Source organism: Panulirus ornatus, chromosome 37 (genome assembly GCF_036320965.1).
Source record: "Panulirus ornatus isolate Po-2019 chromosome 37, ASM3632096v1, whole genome shotgun sequence".
Lineage (NCBI taxonomy): Eukaryota > Metazoa > Arthropoda > Malacostraca > Decapoda > Palinuridae > Panulirus > Panulirus ornatus.
In genome coordinates, this window is record NC_092260.1 from 29,441,957 (window position 1) to 29,460,290 (window position 18,334).

The window sequence follows — 18,334 nt, forward strand, 5'->3', positions numbered from 1 at the left end:
CTCAAACATCTCATTTCCAACACATCCTCCCTCCTCCGCACAATTCTATCTATAGCCCTCGCCTCGCAGCCATATAACATTGTTGGAACCACTATTCCTTCAAACATACCTATTTTTGCTTTCCGAGATAACGTTCTGGCCTTCCATACATTCTTATACGCTCCCAGAACTTCGCCCCCTCCCCACCCTGTGACTTGCTTTCGCTTCCATGGTTCCATCCGCTGGTAAATCTACCCCCAGGTATCTAAAACACTTCACTTCCTACAGCTTTTCTCCATTCAAACTTATCTCCCAATTAACTTGTTCCTCAACCCTACTAAACCTAATAACCTTGTTCTTATTCACATTTACTCGCAGCTTTCTTCTTTCACACACTTTACCAAACCCAGTCACCAGATTCTGCAGTTTCTCACCCGAATCAGCCACCAGCGATGTATCATAAGCGAACAACAACTGACTCACTTCCCAAGCCCTTTCATCCACAACAGACTGCACACTTGCCCCTCTTGGTCGCCGTTTCCCGCGTCAGCGAGGTAGCCCCAGGAAACAGACGAAGAAAGACCCATACACTCATATAGACCCCCCCCCCCCCCACACACACACACACACACACACGAGCGTATCATAAAATCATTTTACAAATTTCATCAACAAAAATTTATCCAATTTGTATAGACCATCACTAATACTAAGATTTTAATTCTTTGTGTTTTAGATAATAGAAGATTCAATTATATTTCTCATGGTAATAGAGTTAGAGTTAATAATTGAGATGGCATTACTCCAGTCAATACAATGATCATAGTTTTTAACGTGATTAAACAAGGCATTTGCTTCTTGTCCCATTCTTATACCATATTTGTGTTACTTAAGTCTAATAGAAAGATCCTTACCAGTCTGCCGAACATAAAACATCACAATTTCTACATGGCACTATATAGATGCATACAGAAGAATTTTCTGGTGAATTCCTGATTAAGATATTCTTTACTGTTGCTGAAGACAACATTTACATTAAAGGATTTAAGCAACAAGGAAAGTAAAGCAAAATTATTATTAAAAGGGAGAACTAAAAGATTCTTGGTGTGACTCAATGGGAGGTTTGGGTTCAACTCTATAAACTGAATTCTTTACTAACTTAAAGGATTTATCAATGAAAGATCTAGGGTACTTTAACTTAGATCCAATAGAATATATCTTCTCAAACTCATCGTCAATATACTCTGGATTGCAAATACGTAATGCCCTAAGGGGCATCGGTACACAAATACTTGTAAAGAGAATATAGGCACACTTGCATGGAGGCCCATACAGTGCTAATGCTTCTGAAGTATATTTTGAAGCAAATATATCTAAACAAAACACTTGTTCTAGTATATCATGGTTTTCGGTATAGAATCTCTCAAATCGATAAAGAACACTAATGGTTTCTTAATATAACTAATGACAGGTTTGTGAAGTGTCATGAATAATGCAAATAAATTTTTCGACTTCTAAATTAGATTCTTAAAGAATTCATGATATATTAAGAGGAAATACATATTCTTTGGTTCTACATCTTTGTTCTTATACTCTGGTTGGCCTAAAATGTATCCACTCTATTTTGCCATTGTTTCGTCCTCTACAGACACAACTACTTTAGCTTCGTAATCTATTTTGTATTGCACCCATCGTATGTAAATGTTTGATAAATTCATTGGTGGGGACAAACTTGAGAAAAGAAGTAATTGGCTATTTTACAAGAAAGGTGGGGATGTAGTGAATGTTGCTGCAAAGTATGAGGGTACGTGTAATGTTTAAACCACATTATGAGAGTAACGATTGAGAAATTAGATTGTTGATGAAATGGATCATATATATATATAAATGTTTAACCATTCAGACTTATAGACGCACTGCATAAGGTAAAAGTAGAATCATTAAGACTATATGTTAACCATAAATGCGCCTTATCAACTACTTAATACATACTCATGTAAAATAATATGGCGGCGGTGCAAATCCTTTAACATACGGAGAGTCGGAGATAATAAGAAATACAGAGATTTAGATTTCAGACTGGGAAAGTTTACTCTCAAGAAAAGGTATCCCATTCACAGTAATGAGATGCCTGCATCGGAATGTAGAGGCCACCATTAACCCATCATTTCTCCTGCAGTAAACATGTGCAGGGATGTCTGTCACTTACTCCCTGTGGAGGAAGAGTTGTCAGAAATGCAGGATAACTGGATTTTGTGTATGGGAACTTACACAACTATCAAAACCACAGATTTGAAGATGTGCAAATAACTGTCACACACGCGTGAGGACTGGAGTATCAGCCTCATAAATGGATGGTACGGTATGTTACCGTCTTCCTAGACCAAACGTTGATTGATACAAGAATTTCGCCCAAAGGTTAAGTACAGCCTCCCACGTTCACCGCCGTGTGGTGGAAGTGGCGTGAGAATTATCTGAACTTTGAGAAAATTTACTCGCTAAGAAGTAATTAAAAAGTCAAAACAAGAGAACAAATAGGAACATCGGCGAAGGGGGCAAAAGAAGTGGTAAGGGTAGTGATGAAGCGAGGAGATAGAGCGAGTGTTTGGAAGGACTGTTGAATATGTTTGATGATGGAATAGCAGAAGTAAGGTGTTTAGGTCGGGTGATATGGTAAGTGAGAGAGTCATGGAGAGTGGTTTGGTGAACAAAGGAGGTGATGGGAGCTTTGCGTAAGATGAAATGTTGGAAGGCGACGGGAGTGGATGGTATTGCAGATGAGTTGATTAAGAAAGGGGTAACAGTGTTGTTGACCTTTAGTTTGGATATCCAGTCCATGCATAGATTATGGTAAGGTGCCTGAAGACTGGCAGAATGTCTGTATAGTGCCAATGAATAAAGATGAGAGGGATAAAAGTGAGTGTTCAGACAACAGAGGTATAAGTTTGTTGAGTACTTGATAAGTTGTACGGGAGAGTGATGACTTAGAGGGTGAAGGCATGCACAGAGCATCAGGGTGCGGAGGAGCAGTGTGGTTTCCAAAGTGGTCGAGGATATGAGGATCAGGTGTTTGCTATAAAGAATGTGTGTGATAAATACTTAGAAAAACAGATGGAATTGTATGTGGCCTTTATGGATCTGGAGAAAGCATATGATAGGGTTAATAGAGATGCTTTGTGGAAGGTCTTGAGAATATATGGTGTGGGAGGAAAGCTGCAGAAAGCAGTGACAACTTTTTTTTAAGGGAGTAAGGCATGTGTTCGAGCAGGAAGAAAGGAGAGTGAATTGTTCCAAGTGAAGGTAGGTCTGTGGCAAGGTTGTGTAATGTCACTATGGTTGTTTGATTTGTTTATGGATAGGGTGGTGAAGAAGCTGAATATTTTCGACAGTCTTGAAGAGAGGGGTGAGCATGCTGCGTGCTGGGGATAAGGTCTGAAGAGTGAGTCAGTTGGTTTTTGCTGATGACAGAGCACTGGTGGCAGGTTCGAGTGAGAAACTGCAGAAGTTGGTGACTAAATTTGGAAGAGTGTGTGAAAGGAGGAAGTTGAGAGTAAATGTGAATAAACGCAAGGATATTAGGTTTAGCAGGGTTAGGAGACAGTTTAGTTTGGGTATGAGTTTGAATGGTGATAAACTAGAGGAAGCTGTGTCTTATGTATCTGGGAGTGGACATGACAGCGAATGGAACCATGGATGCGGAAGTGATTCATTAGGTAGGCGAGAGGACGATGACAGAGGTTCTGGAAGCACTGAAGAATGTGTGGAGAGAGAGGTCGTTATCTAGTTGGGCAAAAATCTATATGTTTGAATGTATTGTAGTCCCAACAATATTAACTTGATACAAGGCATGGGCTATGCATAGGGTTGTGTGGAGGAGGGTGGAAGCGTTGGAAACTAAATGTTTGAGGAAAATGTGTAGCGTGAGGTGGATTCATCGAGGAAGTAATGAAAGGGTAAGAAAGATGTGGGACAATATGAGAGTTGGGGTGAGAAAGTATCATTAAATTTTAGGGAGAATAAAAAGGTTTTAGAAGGGGGTAAATATAGTGCGTAAGACAAGATAACAAATGGGAACATCGGTGAAGGGGGCTAATGGGGAGGTAATAACAAGTAGTGGTGAAGTGAGAAGGAGATGGAGTGAGTATTTTGAAGGTTTGTCGAATGTGTTTGATGATAGAGTGGCAGATATAGGGTGTTTTGGTCGATGTGGTGTGCGAAGTGAGAGGGTCAGGGAGAATGATTTGGTAAACAGAGAAGAAGTAGTGAAAGATTTGCTGATGATGAAAAGCGGCAAAGCGGCGGGTTTGGATGGTACTGCTGTGGAATTTATTAAAAAAGGGGGTGAATGTGTTGTTGACTGGTTGGTGAGGATATTCAGTGTATGTATGGTTCATGGTGTAGTGCCTGAGGATTGGCAGAATGCATGCGTAATGCCATTGTACAAAGGCAAAGGGGATAAAGGTGAGTGTTCAAATTACAGAGGTATAAGTTTGAGTATTCCTGGGAAATTATTTGGGAGGGTATTGATCGAGAAGATCAAGGCATGTACAGAGCATCAGATTGGGGAAGAGCAGTGTGGTTTCAGAAGTGGTACAGGATGTGTGGTTCAGGTGCTTGCTTTCAAGAATGTATGTGAGAAATATTTAGAAAAACGGATGGATTTGTATGTAGCATTTATGGATCTGGAGAAGGCATATGATAGAGTTGATAGAGATGCTATGTGGAAGGTATTAAGAGTATATGGGGTGGGAGGTAAGTCCCTAGAAGCAATGAAAAGTTTTTATCGAGGATGTAAGGCATGTGTACGAGTAGGAAGAGAGGAAAGTGATTGGTTCCCAGTGAATGTCGATTTGCAGCAGGGGTGCGTGATGTCTCCATGGTTGTTTAATTTGTTTATGAATGGGGTGGTTAGGGAAGTAAATGCAAGTGTTTTGGAGAGAGGGGCAAGTATGCAATCTGTTGTGGGTGAAAGGGCTTAGGAAGCGAGTCAGTTGTTCGCTGATGATACAGCGCTGGTGGCTGATTCGGGTGAGAAACTGCTTGTAGAAGTTGGTGACTGAGTTTGGTAAAGTGTGTGAAAGGAGAAAGCTGAGAGTAAATGTGAGTAAGGGCAAGTTTATTAGGTTCATTAGGGTTAAGGGACAAGTCAATTGGGAGGTAAGTTTGAATGGAGAAAAACTGGAGGAAGTGAAGTGTTTTAGATATCTGGGAGTGGATCTGGCAGCGGATGGAACCATGGAAGCGGAAGTGGATCATAGGGTGGGGGAGGGGGCGAAAATCCTGGGAGTGTTGAGGAGTGTGTGGAAGGCGAGAACATTATCACGGAAAGCAAAAATGGGTATGTTTGAAGGAATAGGGGTTCCAACAATGTTATATGGTTGCGAGGCATGGGCTATAGATAGGGTTGTGCGGAGAAGGGTGGATGTGTTGGAAATGAGATGTTTGAGGACAATATGTGGCGTGAGGTGTTTTGATCGAGTAAGTAATGGAAGGGTAAGAGAAATGTGTGGTAATAAAAAGAGTGTGGTTGAGAGAACAGAATGTGTATTGAAATGGTTGGGTCACATGGAGAGAATGAGTGAGGAAAGATTGACCAAGAGGATATATGTGTCGAAGGTGGAGGGAACGAGGAGAAGTGGGAGACCAAATTGGAGGTGGAAAGATGAAGTGAAAAAGATCTTGTGTGATCGGGGCCTGAACATGCAGGAGGGTGAAAGGAGGGCAAGGAATAGAGTGAATTGGATCGATGTGGTATACCGGGGTTGACGTGCTGTCAGTGGATTGAATCAGGGCATGTGAAGCGTCTGGGGTAAACCATGGAAAGCTGTGTAGGTATGTATATTTGCGTGTGTGGACGTATGTATATACATGTGTATGGGGGTGGGTTGGGCCATTTCTTTCGTCTGTTTCCTTGCGCTACCTCGCAAACGCGGGAGACAGCGACAAAGCAAGAAATATACCGCGTCAAGTTGCGTAAAAATCACATGGACATGTATTATATGCTTGTTTCTTTGTATCGATTTCAAAATGACCTGCTATTATACATATACCTAGTTCATTTTATACTTAGTATTATATCTGTGATAACATTTGATGAAAAAGAGCCTGTATATGTAATTTCACTGTTTTTACAAGGACCAACAAAACTGAAAATAATGCAACATTATTCGTGGTTAACAACCCTTGCACTCCATCTGGTACTACGTATTCAATTTCTTTTACCCCCGAAACATCAGCGTCTTGATATCCATCCCACATTCAGACAAGATTTATCACATTCTGTAAATCTTTTTCATTCCGTAATAACGCCACTCTCACAAGACGCTTCCTAAGACAAGCTAATTTGAAGTGATCTAATCTAGACTAGAAACAGAAAAAGAGTTGCATAGTGACAACAAACACTTCCGCAAATTGTTAGACTAAGATAATGCGCCCAGATGAATGGTCAGAAATCCACTACTGCTGATGTAAAATGCAGGAAAATGCTGTTATTAATTCATTATTGGTAATAGTTCGTAGTATAAGAAAAATTATAACAATATTAGGTGATCCATGTAGTTTTAGTCTCAGTTATTCTAGTTTTCAGGCAATTAGAACTATTGCCACAATTAATATTAAATTCATACGCAATAAAATTTGAAATTGACACAAATGTAAAGATAAGAAATTCACACAGCCAGATTTTTGTCAGGTTTAGAAAGCAAAGCGAAGTGTATCGTGTATGGTAGGCCTTCTATGCTTAAATGCGAATCGACATGATGTATATCCTAAGTTGTTGATTCTAATGCTCATGATTGTATTTATCAAAAGGGCTGCCATAAGATTTAGTGATTGATAATTTAGCATTGTGAACACTGAAAACAGTTCCTTCGTAAAATTAACCCAAGCTTTTCTTTACCTCTCTAGGAGAACGTCGTGTATTGCTACGCCGTAATATCGAACTTGTCCCATCACAGACACTTTCTGAAACATTATGAATTTATGTGGTAATTTCACCGAGAATATGTGAATTTCATATCAAACGGTAGATCTAAAATTTGGTAAAAATGAATACTGTCATAATTAGATTTATTTAAGTTTTGTACTACTTACAAGTGCGGTGTTGACTTAGTTCGTAGAACACCTCTGGGATAATCAATAGACGAATGAATCTATTTTGATTCTCTTGGTTTTGTGTATCAGTAAAACAAAAGCGTTAAGACATATTTATACAATACGATTCTCGAACTTAAAGAATACTTTTCAGTACTAAGTAATCCGTAACTTAGTGTTCCGTCATAAGTTCAAAATAAGTATCAATGTACATGTAGCCGTGTCGGCTTGTTGTTAGTGAATATTACACTTATTTGCCTCAAATATGGAATTTTTATTGATATTCGCTCATACATTTTAAAACCATGGATAACAGTGATTTGTTAAACCACCAAAGAAGTTTTGAAGGTAAGTCGTAAAACTCATGCTTAGTAAAATAAGAAAAGAGAGTTTGTTTACATCAGTATGGGTGGGCGCCTGGTTGTCTGGCGGTGCAGCAAAACGTCAAGATTCACGATGTATGGACTTTATAGTCAACATATCTTTTAAAACTGGAGCGCTCTTGTAGATAGTAAACATATTATTATTTACACGAATAAAGCTAGTAATTTGAAATGGGACTTCCAAACATTAAGGTTTGTGTAATAAATAGGATTCGAGAGAATTGTGATTGCATTGCAGAGACGATATTTAATGAAATAATCACAGAGGGAAACTAGAAAAACCATCATATAACTTTGATTTATAAACTGTAAATGATAGCATCATAGGCTATTGTAAACCATTTGCCGGGAGATGATATACGAGGCCCATGGAAAGTGTTCTCGAACAGTAAACGTTTCATTCTTTTTGTCCTTAATTGAATATTTTTGTAGTGTAAGAGCACCACTTAATGAATTAACTTATGGAAATGGATGAAAAACATATAAATGTATTTTGTACATGGAGTACATGTTTCGGAAGGGTGTATTAATTTTGAAACTGTTATAATAGTTCCCCATTTCTGTTAACAAGGGCTGAAGTCGTACTGACGCCACAGACGATAGTCTCCATCTAGGAAATGTAACCACACAGGCTGATGAAAAGTGAGTAACTGAAGCTAAATCTCACCATGACCTAACTTCTCCATCAGTTTATACAAGGCCTTATTACTTGTATCATTTACTACATTTATTTGTAGTTGGGGGAGGAATTTGTTGCCATTTTATTATAATTTAGTGAAATTGTAAACCTTTTCCCAAGCATCTAAACCAAAACTGTGGTTCATATTCAAATAAGTTTGATGTATGAGCACTGTGTCATAATATGTTATGCTGACTGTTTGTTAGTTTAGTTATGTATCGAACTTTTGATACTTTGTATTTTTTTTTTCTATAACATGATATAATACATTAAGAGTAGTGAAATATGAATTGGAGCTTAAGTATTATTTTCTGTTTAAGATATAGTCTTGATGATAAAGGTTGTTAATATCAGGGAGATTGAGGGGTTAATGTGAAAGTAGGTGAAACATTTAAAAAGTCAACATAATCTATGAAATGCTAATCTCCCAAAACACCAAGGTTGTTTTAAGGTGATTAACCAGTTTAACTGAGCATCAGAACTACCTTTGCATATTAAGTAATTTTTTATTGCTTTTATAGTGAAGGGTTTACAGAAAACAGGTTAAGTGTGATCTAGAATGTTATATCTTGCAATATTTACCCTCTTACTATGTGGTCCATTTCGTAATACACTCCATAGTACATGAAAAAATGATCTTTACGTAGAATGTGGAAGGGTTTTGATTGGACAGCGTTAAGGGAGATGAGTGGCTAGCGTTTAATGATTTATTTTTCTTTGTTTGACTCCACACATCTTGCCTTAAGAGTCCTTTCTATCTTTATGAGGTTCTGACAGCAAACACGTTGCTGACCACATCCACCAGTCAGAACCATAGGATGTAAAGTGGCGTTGTGTGTGCACCTATGTACATAGAGTGCAGTGCATTTAAGTACATTATGCTTGTTTTTATTGTGGTAGTTGCATTATGTGCATGAAGGATGATAGCACATGCTGAAATTGTGTTTGTAGCATTGTAATGATGGGTGACATCCAGAGCATACATGGGTGAGCATGACTTACATTTGTATGCGTATTATGGTTTTTGATGGTTTATGTTTGGGATGATTGGAATCCAAAACTTACTTGGGAAGTTGGTTGTTTGTGTACTTGTTTGTATACTTGTTTGTCAGCTGCTCCAATATATGTTTGGGTTATACTTGGTGAAAGGGGGATCTCTGAGTAGGCTATAACTGAAATATGAGGCAAGGATAAACTTTTTATTTCTCCATGGAGGTTGGTGGTTAGTCATGGATGGAGTGGTTTAAGAGGAAGGGTTCTTGGTATGTGTAGAATTGGGTGTTGAGCATGTTGAGGTGGGATTGTATTGGGAGGGTCATTGTTTCTTTGTGAAAGTGTTGTGTTAGTGGCTGCCTGGCAGATAGTGATTGTTCTGAGTGTTCTGCTTTGTGTGGTTTGCAGTTTTGCTATATTTGCTTTTGACAAATTATCAAACCGGTTTACCACAACTTTTTCTAATATATAGTGCTGAGGAACATTTTAGATTTTTGATAGTTATTGCCACAAGAAACATAGGTTACAGAATTTTTTTGTTTGAGAATAGTTTTTTTTTTCTGCTTTGTCGCTGTCTCCTGCGTTTGCGAGGTAACGCAAGGAAACAGACGAAAGAAATGGCCCAACCCACCCCCATACACATGTATATACATACGTCCACACACGCAAATATACATACCTACACAGCTTTCCATGGTTTACCCCAGATGCTTCACATGCCCTGATTCAGTCCACTGACAGCATGTCAACCCCGGTATACCACATCGATCCAATTCACTCTATTCCTTACCCTCCTTTCACCCTCCTGCATGTTCAGGCCCCAATCACACAAAATCTTTTTCACTCCATCTTTCCGCCTCCAATTTGGTCTCCCACTTCTCCTCGTTTCCTCCACCTCCGACACATATATCCTCTTGGTCAATCTTTCCTCACTCATTCTCTCCATGTGCCTAAACCATTTCAAAACACCCTCTTCTGCTCTCTCAACCATGCTCTTTTTATTTCCACACATCTCTCTTACCCTTACGTTACTTACTCGATCAAACCACCTCACACCACACATTGTCCTCAAACATCTCATTTCCAACACATCCATCCTCCTGCGCACAACTCTATCCATAGCCCACGCCTCGCAACCATACAACATTGTTGGAACCACTATTCCTTCAAACATACCCATTTTTGCTTTCTGAGATAATGTTCTCAACTTCCACACATTCTTCAAGGCTCTCAGAATTTTCACCCCCTCCCCCACCCTATGATCCACTTCCACTTCCATTGTTCCATCCGCTGCCAGATCCACTCCCAGATATCTAAAACACTTTACTTCCTCCAGTTTTTCTCCATTCAAACTTACCTCCCAATTGACTTGACCCTCAACCGTACTGTACCTAATAACGTTGCTCTTATTCACATTTACTCTTAACTCTCTTCTTTCACACACTTTACCAAACTCAGTCACCAGCTTCTGCAGTTTCTCACATGAATCAGCCACCAGCGCTGTATCATCAGCGAACAACAACTGACTCACTTCCCAAGCTCTCTCTTCCCCAACAGACTTCATACTTGCCCCTCTTTCCAAAACTCTTGCATTCACCTCCCTAACAACCCCATCCATAAACAAATTAAACAACCATGGAGACATCACACACCCCTGCCGCAAACCTACATTCACTGAGAACCAATCACTTTTCTCTCTTCCTACACGTACACATGCCTTACATCCTCGATAAAAACTTTTCACTGCTTCTAACAACTTGCCTCCCACACCATATATTCTTAATACCTTCCACAGAGCATCTCTATCAACTCTATCATATGCCTTCTCCAGATCCATAAATGCTACATACAAATCCATTTGCTTTTCTAAGTATTTCTCACACATTCTTCAAAGGAAACATCTGATCCACACATCCTCTACCACTTCTGAAACCACACTGCTCTTCCCCAATCTGATGCTCTGTACATGCCTTCACCCTCTCAATCAATACCCTCCCATATAATTTACCAGGAATACTCAACAAACTTATACCTCTGTAATTTGAGCACTCACTCTTATCCCCTTTGCCTTTGTACAATGGCACTATGCACGCATTCCGCCAATCCTCAGGCACCTCACCATGAGTCATACATACATTAAATAACCTTACCAACCAGTCAATAATACAGTCACCCCCTTTTTTAATAAATTCCACTGCAATACCATCCAAACCTGCTGCCTTGCCGGTTTCATCTTCCGCAAAGCTTTTACTACCTCTTCTCTGTTTACCAAATCATTTTCCCTAACCCTCTCACTTTGCACACCACCTCGACCAAAACACCCTATATCTGCCACTCTATCATCAAACACATTCAACAAACCTTCAAAATACTCACTCCATCTCCTTCTCACATCACCACTACTTGTTATCACCTCCCCATTTGCGCCCTTCACTGAAGTTCCCATTTGCTCCCTTGTCTTATGCACTTTATTTACCTTCTTCCAGAACATTTTTTTTTTTTCTCTTTGTCGCTGTCTCCCGTGTTTGCGAGGTAGCGCAAGGAAACAGACGAAAGAAATGGCCCAACCCACCCCCATACACATGCCATGATTCAATCCACTGACAGCACGTCAACCCCGGTATACCACATCGCTCCAATTCACTCTATTCTTTGCCCTCCTTTCACCCTCCTGCATGTTCAGGCCCCGATCACACAAAATCTTTTCACTCCATCTTTCCACCTCCAATTTGGTCTCCCTCTTCTCCTCGTTCCCTCCACCTCCGACACATATATCCTCTTGGTCAATCTTTCCTCACTCATTCTCTCCATGTGACCAAACCATTTCAAAACACCCTCTTCTGCTCTCTCAACCATGCTCTTTTTATTTCCACACATCTCTCTTACCCTTACGTTACTTACTCGATCAAACCACCTCACACCACACATTGTCCTCAAACATCTCATTTCCAGCACATCCATCCTCCTGCGCACAACTCTATCCATAGTCCACGCCTCGCAACCATACAACATTGTTGGAACCACTATTCCTTCAAACATACCCATTTTTGCTTTCCGAGATAATGTTCTCGACTTCCACACATTCTTCAAGGCTCTCAGAATTTTCGCCCCCTCCCCCACCCTATGATCCACTTCCGCTTCCATGGTTCCATCCGCTGCCAGATCCACTCCCAGATATCTAAAACACTTCACTTCCTCCAGTTTTTCTCCATTCAAACTCACCTCCCAATTGAATTGACCCTCAACCCTACTGTACCTAATAACCTTGCTCTTATTCACATTTACTCTTAACTTTCTTCTTTCACACACTTTACCAAACTCAGTCACCAGCTTCTGCAGTTTCTCACATGAATCAGCCACCAGCACTGTATCATCAGCGAACAACAACTGACTCACTTCCCAAGCTCTTTCATCCCCAACAGACTTCATACTTGCCCCTCTTTCCAAAACTCTTGCATTCACCTCCCTAACAACCCCATCCATAAACAAATTAAACAACCATGGAGACATCACACACCCCTGCCGCAAACCTACATTCACTAAGAACCAATCACTTTCCTCTCTTCCTACACGTACACATGCCTTACATCCTCGATAAAAACTTTTCACTGCTTCTAACAACTTGCCTCCCACACCATATATTCTTAATACCTTCCACAGAGCATCTCTATCAACTCTATCATATGCCTTCTCCAGATCCATAAGTGCTACATACAAATCCATTTGCTTTTCTAAGTATTTCTCACATACACTCTTCAAAGGAAACACCTGATCCACACATCCTCTACCACTTCTGAAACCACACTGCTCTTCCCCAATCTGATGCTCTGTACATGCCTTCACCCTCTCAATCAATACCCTCCCATATAATTTACCAGGAATACTCAACACACTTATACCTCTGTAATTTGAGCACTCACTCTTATCCCCTTTGCCTTTGTACAATGGCACTATGCACGCATTCTGCCAATCCTCAGGCACCTCACCATGAGTCATACATACATTAAATAACCTTACCAACCAGTCAACAATACAGTCACCCCCTTTTTTAATAAATTCCACTGCAATACCATCCAAACCTGCTGCCTTGCCGGTTTCATCTTCCGCAAAGCTTTTACTACCTCTTCTCTGTTTACCAACTCATTTTCCCTAACCCTCACACTTTGCACACCACCTCGACCAAAACACCCTATATCTGCCACTCTATCATCAAACACATTCAACAAACCTTCAAAATACTCACTCCATCTCCTCACATCACCACTACTTGTTATCACCTCCCCATTTGCGCCCTTCACTGAAGTTCCCATTTGCTCCCTTGTCTTACGCACTTTATTTACCTCCTTCCAGAACATCTTTTTATTCTCCCTAAAATTTAATGATACTCTCTCACCCCAACTCTCATTTGCCCTTTTTTTCACCTCTTGCACCTTTCTCTTGACCTCCTGTCTCTTTTGTTTATACGTCTCCCACTCAATTTCATTTTTTCCCTGCAAAAATCGTCCAAATGCCTCTCTCTTCTCTTTCACTAATACTCTTACTTCTTCATCCCACCACTCACTACCCTTTCTAATCAACCCACCTCCCACTCTTCTCATGCCACAAGCATCTTTTGCGCAATCCATCACTGATTCCCTAAATACATCCCATTCCTCCCCCACTCCCCTTACTTCCATTGTTCTCACCTTTTTCCATTCTGTACTCAGTCTCTCCTGGTACTTCCTCACACAAGTCTCCTTCCCAAGCTCACTTACTCTCACCACCCTCTTCACCCCAACATTCACTCTTCTTTTCTGAAAACCCATACAAATCTTCACCTTAGCCTCCACAAGATAATGATCAGACATCCCTCCAGTTGCACCTCTCAGCACATTAACATCCAAAAGTCTCTCTTTCGCACGCCTGTCAATTAACACGTAATCCAATAACGCTCTCTGGCCATCTCTCCTACTTACATAAGTATACTTATGTATATCTCGCTTTTTAAACCAGGTATTCCCAATCATCAGTCCTTTTTCAGCACATAAATCTACAAGCTCTTCACCATTTCCATTTACAACACTGAACACTCCATGTATACCAATTATTCCCTCAACTGCCACATTACTAACCTTTGCATTCAAATCACCCATCACTATAACCTGGTCTCGTGCATCAAAACCACTAACACACTCATTCAGCTGCTCCCAAAACACTTGCCTCTCATGATCTTTCTTCTCATGCCCAGGTGCATATGCACCAATAATCACCCATCTCTCTCCATCAACTTTCAGTTTTACCCATATTAATCAAGAATTTACTTTCTTACATTCTATCACATACTTCCACAACTCCTGTTTCAGGAGTACTGCTACTCCTTCCCTTGCTCTTGTCCTCTCACTAACCCCTGACTTTACTCCCAAGACATTCCCAAACCACTCTTCCCCTTTACCCTTGAGCTTTGTTTCACTCAGAGCCAAAACATCCAGGTTCCTTTCCTCAAACATACTACCTATCTCTCCTTTTTTCACATTTTGGTTACATCCACACACATTTAGGCACCCCGCTCTGAGCCTTCGAGGAGGATGAGCACTCCCCGCGTGACTCCTTCTTCTGTTTCCCATTTTAGAAAGTTAAAAAATACAAGGAGGGGAGGATTTCTGGCCCCCCGCTCCCGTCCCCTCTAGTCGCTTTCTACGACACGCGAGGAATGCGTGGGAAGTATTCTTTCACCCCTATCCCAGGGATAATATACATATATATATACACATACACACACATACACACACACAAGCACATATACACACACACACACACACATACAAATATATACATGTGAAAAATGTAAGAAACAATTTAGAAAACTGAAACTTCTAGCTTGAAATGAAATGAAAAAATGAATGTCACATAATGGTTCAACCTCTGGCTATGGAAAGGAAATGTTTAATTTATTTACACAGACGTCAATAGTAGTTTAATTTATTTACACAAACGTCAATAGAATAAAAGGAACATCTTTTTATTCTCCCTAAAATTTAATGATACTCTCTCACCCCAACTCTCATTTGCCCTTTTTTTCACCTCTTGCACCTTTCTCTTGACCTCCTGTCTCTTTCTTTTATACATCTCCCACTCAATTGCATTTTTTCCCTGCAAAAATCGTCCAAATGCCTCTCTCCTCTCTTTCACTGATAATCTTACTTCTTCATCCCACCACTCACTACCCTTTCTAATCAACCCACCTCCCACTCTTCTCATGCCACAAGCATCTTTTGTGCAATCCATCACTGATTCCCTAAATACATCCCATTCCTCCCCCACTCCCCTTACTTCCATTGTTCTCACCTTTTTCCATTCTGTACTCAGTCTCTCCTGGTACTTCCTCACACAAGTCTCCTTCCTAAGCTCACTTACTCTCACCACCCTCTTCACCCCAACATTCACTCTTCTTTTCTGAAAACCCATACAAATCTTCACCTTAGCCTCCACAAGATAATGATCAGACATCCCTCCAGTTGCACCTCTCAGCACATTAACATCCAAAAGTCTCTCTTTCACGCGCCTGTCAATTAACACGTAATCCAATAACGCTCTCTGGCCATCTCTCCTACTTACATAAGTATACTTATGTATATCTCGCTTTTTAAACCAGATATTCCCAATCACCAGACCTTTTTCAGCACATAAATCTACAAGCTCTTCACCATTTCCATTTACAACACTGAACACCCCATGTATACCAATTATTCCCTCAACTGCCACATTGCTCATCTGTATTCATTAGTATCTGGCTAAAAAAATTTTTTATTTTACTGTTATTACCAGAAGCAGTGTGCCTTACAGAGTCAGGAAACTCTGTTTACCCCTTAAATTTGTTCTCAAAAACTGATTATTATGAATCATGAAATTTGGTGATAGGGTGGCATGTATGTTGGGTGTATGTATGTTTGTGCGTGTGTTACCATTTTCATATAATTAGTAGATAGTAAGAGATATTGATTTTAATCTTTTCACTTAAATTTGATAAGTAAATTGAAGTAATGTAAGTAAATAATGAATTAAAATTAATATAGTGAAATTACTCTGTCAGCAGATTGAAGTATGGAGAGACCACATGGGGGCAGTTGTAAGAATGACTCCCCTGACAACAGAGGCGATAGAGGGACAGCCAGTGGGGGTGGATTGTCCTCATGTGGTTCTTCTTCAGGTAAGAATTATGTGGTTAATGGTTTACCTCTAGTTAACAAAAAGAAAGGATTATTGTGTGAAAATATTGTTGTATTTAGTCATCATTATTCAGAGAAAAAAAAGATGGTCTCCTTGATTACCTGTAACTATGAACCTCCAGCAAGCACATGAATTTCCTAATGCCTTGGAAAAATGGTTGTGTTTCAAGTAATGAGAAAAACAGTTTCCCTTCTAATGAAAGGAAGCACAATTAGATAAGACTGAGAAGATAACAAAGAAATAAGTGAAACAGGCCTTAACTTTACTTTTAGAGAAATAGAAATTTCTGACTGTAGCATACCTGTGTTGCTGAAATAGCATTGACCACTGTATAGCATGGTGTTGACATTTCTCAAATACCAACACGTCATTTGTATGTTGCTTTAATGCCCATGGTTCTTCTTATCTTTTTAACATCAAGAAGATTATCATCCGGATCTAAAGACTCCCTTCAGAGCAATTGCAGCTTGATTGTATCTAAATTTAGCATTATACTGCAACATTATAACATCATCCCCATGGGGAAAATGCATAGATTTAAAACAATACTGAATACCAGACAGGCACAGATGTTATCATATACTAGTTGAATGTTGTGAAAGACCTTGGAGTAATAATGTTTAATGACCTAACCGTCAGCTAACACAACAACATGAGGAGGGATTTTAGGCTGGGTCTTGCAGATTTTCAAGGCAGTGGAAGAAAAATTGTTAAGAGTATGAATTATGGTGCTAGTTCTCACAAGCTGAGTGTTACTACATTCTGACAAGACAGGTAAGACTGCAGGTTTAGCAATTGTTCAGAAATCTTTCACATCCCCTATAGATGTCTTGTAGATGTAGTAAAGGGACTAGATTACTAGGAATGGCTGAAATTGATGGGGCTATAATCCCTGTATGTATCTGATTCTTATATCTCCTCTTGACAGTGTGATTACACAAACGCACACTTGGACTTATCATGTTTTATTTTTCCTCATGGGTATCAGTAAATACCAGATCATGCACATCACTGTGACCTACCATACAAAATATATACATACTAGGGCATGTGAAACGTCTGGGGTAAACCAGGGAAAGGTCTGTGGGGCCTAGATGTGGATAGGAAGTTGGGGTTTCGGTGCATTACAAGTGACAGCTAGAGACTGAATGTGAACAAATGTGGCCTTTTTTGTCAGTTTCTCTGGTGCTACCTTGCTGAAGCAGCGGGTAGCGATGCTGTTTCTTGTGGCGCGGGTAGTGTCAGGAATGGATGAAGGCAAGCGAGTATGAATATGTATATGTGTATATATGTATATGTATGTATATATATATATATATATATATATATATATATATATATATATATATATATATATATATAGGGGTGTGTGATGTCTCCATGGTTGTTTAATTTGTTTATGGATGGGGTTGTTAGGGAGGTAAATGCAAGAGTTTTGGAAAGAGGGGCAAGTATGAAGTCTGTTGGGGATGAGAGAGCTTGGGAAGTGAGTCAGTTGTTGTTCGCTGATGATACAGCGCTGGTGGCTGATTCATGTGAGAAACTACAGAAGCTGGTGACTGAGTTTGGTAAAGTGTGTGGAAGAAGAAAGTTAAGAGTAAATGTGAATAAGAGCAAGGTTATTAGGTACAGTAGGGTTGAGGGTCAAGTCAATTGGGAGGTGAGTTTGAATGGAGAAAAACTGGAGGAAGTGAAGTGTTTTAGATATCTGGGAGTGGATCTGGCAGCGGATGGAACCATGGAAGCGGAAGTGGATCATAGGGTGGGGGAGGGGGCGAAAATTCTGGGAGCCTTGAAGAATGTGTGGAAGTCAAGAACATTATCTCGGAAAGCAAAAATGGGTATGTTTGAAGGAATAGTGGTTCCAACAATGTTGTGTGGTTGCGAGGCGTGGACTATGGATAGAGTTGTGCGCAGGATGATGGATGTGCTGGAAATGAGATGTTTGAGGACAATGTGTGGTGTGAGGTGGTGTGATCGAGTAAGTAACGTAAGGGTAAGA

General features: G+C 40.0%; 2 protein-coding genes across 5 annotated transcripts in view; one reads left to right on the forward strand and one right to left on the reverse strand.

Moving 5' to 3' along the window:
* The window catches only part of LOC139760673 (ketimine reductase mu-crystallin), a 38,069-nt gene extending 30,959 nt beyond the window's left edge, over window positions 1-7,110 (reverse strand). The window contains exons 1-2 of one of the 2 annotated variants that reach the window (XM_071684194.1): window positions 7,072-7,110; window positions 6,878-6,942 (exon numbers count right to left, since the gene is read on the reverse strand). The gene's annotated coding sequence lies outside the window, so the exon portion shown is untranslated. The remainder of the gene's footprint in view (window positions 1-6,877; window positions 6,943-7,071) is intronic. The other variant, XM_071684195.1, reaches the window with a different exon arrangement.
* Window positions 7,111-7,266: 156 nt separating this feature from the next.
* The window catches only part of LOC139760669 (uncharacterized), a 107,137-nt gene continuing 96,069 nt past the window's right edge, over window positions 7,267-18,334 (forward strand). Inside the window, exons 1-2 of one of the 3 annotated variants that reach the window (XM_071684182.1) lie at window positions 7,267-7,419; window positions 16,196-16,312. In XM_071684182.1, the coding sequence (XP_071540283.1) occupies window positions 16,207-16,312 (106 nt within the window). In that variant the 5' untranslated portion in view covers window positions 7,267-7,419; window positions 16,196-16,206. Of the gene's footprint in view, window positions 7,420-8,074; window positions 8,097-16,195; window positions 16,313-18,334 lie in introns of those variants that run through there. The other 2 variants (XM_071684183.1, XM_071684184.1) reach the window with 2 other exon arrangements.